We start from the raw sequence: 8,016 nt of genomic DNA, 5'->3' as shown, positions 1-8,016 counted from the left end.
TGGGAATACACGAGCAGACATGCTCTGACTGGTGAACACGTTGGTCACCCATAAGGGGAAGTGAGGGAAGAACAGCAATCAAGCTGCTAGCTAAGCCATACAATGTTCAATAGATTCCAGTGAACCTGGGTAGAGACCTGGTTGGCTAGCAGTGTGGCAAGATCTGGGGCTGCTGGGCCCAGAGTCAGTGACATAGCCACAGAGGACTAGAGCGTAGAGTGGAGCGTCCAGCTGATAAGAAGAGAGGGCATATACATAAGGTCATCCACACTTACAGGTAATCCCACTGACCTGGCTGGCGTCAATGGCTGGAAGATCAGACTCAACTAGATGAAGAAAGAAGAGGAAAAAAGAGTAATCTGGTACAATTTGATGAACTTGACCTACACCTATGGATGCAGTAGCTCAAAAGAGGGAACAAATCTTTAAGCGAGAATCATTTCCACTCCCGCCATACACAGAGCAGACAGGGATGGGCAACTTGGACATTGGCAACCCAAAATGGGAGATACAGGCACAAAGGCAAGAAGTGATTGGATTACAAACTTTCAAGTGAGTGCCTAGATCCAGAGGGCACGGAGGAAGGTAGTACACTGAGTACTAGTATCCAATCTGTCTGGGCAGGGCTGATGAAAGGAGATGGTGATGGCATTCATGTGGCACAATAGTGAATAATCGTTTTCAGGACTGACTGTGAGGGTTGGAAATGTAAAGAAGGGGAGTGGTTGACTTTGCAGTCCAGGAGTGGTGGTCCCTGGGACCATCAAGGGAGAAGAGCTGCGTGAGGGACCCTACCCAGAGAAACAGTGAAGCCAGAGATGCTGACGTGGAGAGATGGAGCGTCTGGGTATTCTGGACTCAGGGAGGAAGAGGGGCTGTGTGCTGATGACCAGGGGGCTGACTTGCAGGGTATACTCTTTGGTTGTTTGATGATGCATGGAGGAGATTATAACCATGTCAGTGAAACAATATATGATAGGATGAATGTAAAGCTCATGTTCTCTCATGTAAACTATCACATAATTAACAATAAAACATTAAAAAAAAAAAGACTACGGGTAGGATGTTATTGTGTTGTTGTGAAGTTCTGTTGAGTCGGTTCTGACCCATAGCAACCCTGTATAGGGTTTCTGAGGAGCAGCTGGTGAGCTTAAACTGCAGACCTTGTAGTTCAAATGGCTTTGCAGTCTGGCGCATTAACCCACAGCGCCACACCAGGACTCATTTGCAGTGAGGTGAATTATTTTATATGGGTAGGATTGTTGTTGTTGTTGTTATGTGCCGTGGAGTCGGTTCCGACTCATAGCGACCCTCTACAGGGTTTCTGAGGCTGTAAATCTTTACGGGAGCAGCTGGTAGTTTCGTACTGCTGACCTTGAGGTTCGCAGCCCGATTCGTAACCACTACGCTACCAGAGCTCCTTGTGGGTAGGATAGCCATATAAAATAATTCACTGCATTGCAATTGCTTGCTAATCACATAATTTCTGTGTTGATTTTGATTTATTGAATTTTCTCTGTTGTATAGATTGTAGGTTTCAACCTTGTATGCCTGTTAATTTTTATTGTATGCCAGATATTGCAAAATTTATCCTGGTGGGTAGAGATTTAAGCGCTTGACAGCTAACAGGAAGCTTTTGGTTCAAAGTGCTTGACAGCTACCAAAGCTTTTGGTTCAAATCCACCAGCCACTCTGGGAGAAAGCTGTGGAAGTCTGCTCCTGTAAACATTTACAACCTTAGAAACCCTATGAAGCAGTTTTCTCTGTCCTGTATTGTCACTATGAGTCAAAATTGACTTGATGGAAGTGAGTTTTTATACTTTGTTTTTGGATGAAAGTTATTCATGTAGTATGTTTCATATTGTTGACTTTTATTCTGGGATGCAGTTAAGTTACCTAGAAACAGTTTGATCCAGTTGAGCTTTGAAGGTTTGTTAAGCAGGACAAAAACAGCCTTTTGTTAATTTTAATCCACTGCTGAAGTAATACCCTTCTTAGAACTGTAATTAAAGTCTCATGAATTACTGTGTTTTCCAACTCTGGTTGGTGGAATTATGGTCCAGCGATTTTACATACTTACAAAAGCATATTTGTTTAAATTACTATGTCAGGATATACTGAAGGGACACTCACTCTTTCCAATATTGGATCTGTTGGTGGTACCCGTGCTTAACCAGTGATAATGCCAACTGAAGTAGCAATTGGAACTCTTGGATCAATTTAACTAGAAAGGGGAAATATATAAGGCCCAGATAATGAATGTGACCTGGTTAACAGATCACAGATTTATTGATAGTGCTACAATGCCCCATTTCTCTAATTTGTAGAAATCCTACTTAGAAAACCCAGATTTTTTGCTACTAGGTCTGAGATGAAGATAGATAAGATATCCTTGAACTTTTTACACTTCCAAAGAACACAGATACATAAAGTGTAGCTTTGTCAGCGCGTGTTCTTCACTGTTACTTTGCACCTTGTTTGGTTTGAGGGAATAATTCATAATGTAAAAATTTTTTCCTAACCAGCAATCTGTCCATTATAGAGAGTTTTCTTTGTACTTATTAGATAAGATATACTGGCTTTTCAGGAAACTTAAGCTTATACTTAGCTACATAAATGACTCATAACTATCAGTGTTCCCTATTGAGTAGTCTTATTGAATCCAACTGTTTTTCAGTTGCTGTTTTCTTCACAATCAGTAAATATATTTTAAATGAGTTGCTTTCATTTAATATATGCACATATCTTTTAATTAAAAGCACTATTTATTAAATTAGTTCTAACTTGTGCTGGCTAAGTTGCATGAATTGCTAAAACTTCATGCAACTATGTACATGTTATGTTGACAATTATGTGATTAACTGAAACTTCTGAATGAATTAAATGTCCCCCGAAAGTTTCTAGTATGGAATTATTTTCCTGAGTTGAGTTCTTTTAATTTCTCCTTGAGAATACTGATTTTTAGACATTCAGGATTCTTTTTTAAAGAAAATTCAGTTTTTCTGACGATAAATATTAACTGACAAAATAAATTTCTTGTTTTAATCATCCCAATCTTTTCCCCCCCACAGTGTCTGAAATTTCAGCATTCAATATATTGTACCATGAATATGCTTTTCATTATAATATAAACTTTGATATTAAAATTTTTTCTCTAGTCTTCACCCAAAGTGTTTTGTTTCACTTTGAATAACTTTTCATTATTTTTCAATTGATTTCTGCTACACAAAATTTTTGTAGTGTGTGACTCCTTGTAGTCATTAAATAAGTGATTGATTTTACCAAGCCTTACGATTCCAGAATAGCACAGCCTTGAAAAATGTATGCAACTGTTTTACTTTGATCACATTGGGTTGCCATATGTCAGAATTAACTTGACAGCAACTAACAACAATTAGTGCTATATATAAGTTTCTGATCCAAAGGAATTTATAATCCAGTGTGAGATATGGGTAAGAAATAAGCAATTACAACATAGCATTACCAAAAATTGTGGGGAGTATAGATTTTGCCCAGCTTGCAATATGGCAAGTTATCCTGTCATAGTTTCATGGATGGGAGCAGAATACCTGAAACACTTAGGTCTAGGAAGAAGAATTTGATCACTCACAGAAGTACCATTGGTCCTAAGCTCCTTGTCCCACAGGACAGTGTGAAGAGGTCCAGGTGACACAGGCACATGCAGTGAGTTAAGTTACAGGAAAAGAATGCTCAGCTTAGGGAGCCAGCATCTTTTGTAATGGGTAGAAAGGATGCCTGAAAGATACCAGAAACTTGCTTACCTGTGTTTTACTGAACTATGCAAAGACATGGCTAACATTGAGAAGTGTGGGAATTCCAGAAAACTTAGTTGTGCTCATGTGAAACTTTTACATAGACTATGAAGCAGTTGTTTAATACTGTGTGGTTTAAAATCAAGATAAATGTACATCAGGGTTGTATCCTTTCACCTTACTTACTCCAACTGTATACTGAGCAAATGATCTGAGAAGCTGGAATATATGAAGAAGAACAAAGTATCAGGATTGGAAGAAGATTCATTAACCTGGGGTATGCTTGTTGAAAATTAAGTACTTAATGATGAAGATCAAAGACTAAAGCCTTCAGTATGATAACACCTTAAAGAAAACAAAACTGGACCAATAAGTAAAATCATGATAAATGGAGAAAATATTGAAGTTGGTAAGGATTTTTTTACTTGGATCCCCAGTCAATGCTCATGGAAGTGTCAGTCAAGAAATCAAGCACTATATTGCATTGGGCAGATCTGCTGAAAAGAACTTTAAAATGTTGAAATGTATGCATTTGACACAAGCCTTGGTATCTTCACATATGCAGGTGAAAACTGGGCAAATGAATAAGAAAGACTGAGGAAAAATTGGTGTTTGTGAATTACAGTGTTGACAAAAAATACTAAATATACTGTGAACTCAGAATAAATACATCTCCTTTGAAAAAGTACAGCCAGAAAGCTACTTAGAAGCAAAGATGGTGAGACTTTGGGCATGTTATCAGGAGGTACTAGTTTCTGGAGAAGGACATCATGTTGTCAGCAAAAAAGAGAAAGATGCTCAATGAGATGGATTGACATAGTGGTTGTATTAATGAACTGAAACATAGCAATGATTGTTGCAGTGATGTAGGGTTGGGCAGTGTTTCAGACTATTGTACATAGAGTTGCTGTGAGTCAGAACCAACTCAGTGGCACCTAAAAACAACAAGCATGCCTTTCCACTATTATGAATGATCATGTGGAATTGCTAGGAAGTTTTAAGAAAATTGAAAACTGCATGGGTGAGAAAAAGGCCAGGAAAGTTGTGCTGAGTTTTTTCCCATCATTACACTATACTTGCCCAGTTTTGAGGATAGCAAGGATTTCATTGGGAAACCATACTCCATCCATTTGCTAGCCCTTATCTTGTCCCTTCAGACTACTTTTTGTTCGGAAAATTCAAAGAACATTGAAAGGAGAACAATTTGTATCCCTTGACGATGCCCAAACTGCTTTTTGATGTGGTATAAATCACAAAGAGTGCAGAGTTCTTCAGGGAAAAGTTAAAGAGATGAAAACGTCACCTTCAGAAGTGTACACACCTAGATAGAGGATAGTAGAGAAACAGTAGCTTCACATTTTTGTGTTTTTGTTTAATAAAGATTTGTATGATTTTGTAGCAATACTTTTGGACTTAACTTTGTACAAGATGACTTCAAAAAGTTTGTGGAAATTTTCATTATCTTTCATTTCCACCTTTTCCATGTAATTTTTTAAGCCCTCTCATATGGTGGGTCAGTAATTTCTAGTCATCCTCTATGCTGGCATCCTGGCTATGTTTATATATAAAAATATGTGGAATATGATAACCATAGAATATGCAAGAAAAACACTAATATTAAATATTCATGGTAGCCACCTTTGAATTTTTATCTTAACAGGTTAATGCAGCTGAATCAAAGATAACAAATTTAATATACCTGAAACATACCTTGGAACTTGTGGATCCTTTAAAGGTAACCTAAATGCGTACATGTTATACAAAATATGCTTAGCATCAGTATTTAAAAAAAAAAAAAAATACCTATTACTTAAAATTGATAAAAGTAATAAAATGAATTCCCATATTCTTCACCTAGATTCACCAGTTATTAATGTTTTAATCATGTTTTCTCTCTCCCCACCATGATACATAAACATTATTGTCATTATTATTACCATTATTGATTAACTTGAGAATAAGCTACAGTACCTAAATGCTAAATTGTGTATTTCCAAAGAATACAGATGTTCGGCTACGTAATTATCAAACTCAGGATATTTAACACTGGTACAATACTGTTACATATATAACTCATATTCAGATTTCCTGTTTGACCTATAAATATTCTTTAAGAGCGTTTGTTTCATCTGATCCAGGGTTCAGTACAGTATCATACATTGTACATAATGTCATGTTTGTTTTGTTGTTATTGTTAAGTACTATTAAGTCAGTTCTGATTAATAGCAAAAACTGTATAGGGTTTCCAAGGAGCAGCTAGTGGGTTTGAAATGCCAACCTTATCATAAGCAGTTCATTGCTTAGCCTACAGTGCCACACCAGAACTCCTTTAGATACCATGAAACTAGAAATGTTTCTCAGTTTTTCTTTGGCTCTCCTGATGTTGACATTTTAAGCATAAGCACCAGTTGTTTTATATAATATTCCTCAATTTAGTTTTATATGGTTGTTTCCTCATGATTAGATTTGCCTTATGCATTTTTGGCAGTAAAACTATACGAGCAATATTGTATCCTTCTCAGTACATTATATCAGGAGATAAATTATGTCATTCCCTTATTGTTGTTCATTTTAACTTTGATCAATTTCTTTGCTGTACAGTTACTATATTTTCTTTTGTAATTAATAAATGATCTGTGGAAAGATATTTTGATTCTGTGCCTTGTCAAATTTTCAAGGAACCCTGGTGATACAATTATTATGTGCTCAACTGCTAACCAAAAAGTTGGTTGTTTAAACCTACTCAGCACCTCCATGGGAGAAAACCTGGTGATCTGCTTCTAAAAAGATGAACCAAAACCCCTTGCTGTGAAGTCAGTTCCAACTCATAGCAACTCTAAGGGACAGAGTAGACCTGCCCAACTGGGTTTCCAAGGCTATAATCTTATGGAAGCAGACTGTTACATATTTCTCACGTGCAGTGGCTTGTGGTTTTGAACTGACAACTTTTAGGTTATCGGTCATTGTACTACCAGAGTTCTTTTCTTTAAAGATAGAGCAGTTCTATTCTGTCACATAGGGTCACTATGAGTTCACATTGACTTGATGACGTCTAACAACAGCACGAAACTAACACCCATTTATTTTAGTAGTCATTAGCACTCTTACTAGAAGTAGTTATTATAATTATGTTACATAATGATGATGTTAGTATTAATGTAAAAAAACTATACTCTATAAAACTTTATGTGACAGAAAATAACTGCTTTTGAAAAAGAAAGGCTAGTGAACAATATGGAAGAATTTTGGTATAGAGTCCATTCCAATGAAACTAATAATTTGGCAAGAGATTTCAGAAGAATTGTTAACTTTTTTAGAATGAAAAAGGTGAAATAAATCAACAAGGAAATATTGATAGATCTGGTAAAACAAATTTCAAAGTTAAATGTCAAAGGCAAAGTAATAGGCAATAAAAGGAAAGGTTTGTAACAGATAATGCTACAATTTCTTCTTCATACATTCATAAGAACATACTGGCATGCAAATGGAAATATGGGAAATTATAAAAAAACAAAATAAAATAAAAGCAGTTAATAAATAACCAAAAATGTCCAACCTCACATTCTCACATAAAGGAATGCAAGTTAAAATTTGTAATCTACACAAGAAGCAAAATTTTGTTTAGTTTTGTTTTTCTTAAATGAATACTGGTTGGTTGGTTGGTTATGTGCCATGGAGTCGGTTTCAACTCATAGCGACAGGGTTTCTAAGGCTGGAAATCTTTATGGGAGCAGAAAGCCTCATCTTTCTTCTGTGGAACTGTTCGTAGTTCCAAACTTCTGACACTGAGGTTCGCAGCCCGATTCGTAACCACTACACTACCAGAGCGCCTTTAAATGAATACTACTCACTACTAATGAGAGAATAGGCAATTCCTTAGACAGCAAGTAGTGATACACATTACAAATGCTTTACAGAAATATTTCACAACATATACCTTTTCATCCTCTAATACCACTTGTAAAAATCTGTCTGTGAGATCTATGCAGAAATGTTGCCCAGTGATCATTATTGCAGAATTATTTATATTCATGAGAAATGATAGGAAAATAAGAATCCAGTAATTAGAAAAGAGATTACTTTACATAGATTACAATTTTATAAATTAAAGGAAAAAATTGCTTTTAAAAGTTTCTAATGCTTATGTGGCAGTGCAAACTGGAAAAACAAAGAATATAAAATTTTTAATTTGAAAAAATAACATGAAATATAGTATAGTATTAGCAATGTCTTTAGAAGGATA

At 36.1% G+C, this 8,016-nt stretch overlaps 1 protein-coding gene across 1 annotated transcript in view; it reads left to right on the top strand.

Annotated features, from left to right (window-relative positions):
• The window catches only part of MSH4 (mutS homolog 4), a 133,907-nt gene that overhangs the window by 65,700 nt on the left and 60,191 nt on the right, over positions 1 to 8,016 (top strand). The window contains exon 8 of the mRNA XM_006831087.1: positions 5,434 to 5,508. Coding sequence (XP_006831150.1) covers positions 5,434 to 5,508 — 75 coding nt within the window. The remainder of the gene's footprint in view (positions 1 to 5,433; positions 5,509 to 8,016) is intronic.

The sequence above is a fragment of the Chrysochloris asiatica genome, unplaced genomic scaffold (genome assembly GCF_000296735.1).
Source record: "Chrysochloris asiatica unplaced genomic scaffold, ChrAsi1.0 scaffold00002, whole genome shotgun sequence".
In the NCBI taxonomy this organism is placed as follows: domain Eukaryota; kingdom Metazoa; phylum Chordata; class Mammalia; order Afrosoricida; family Chrysochloridae; genus Chrysochloris; species Chrysochloris asiatica.
This window is presented reverse-complemented; position numbering and strand designations above follow the sequence as displayed.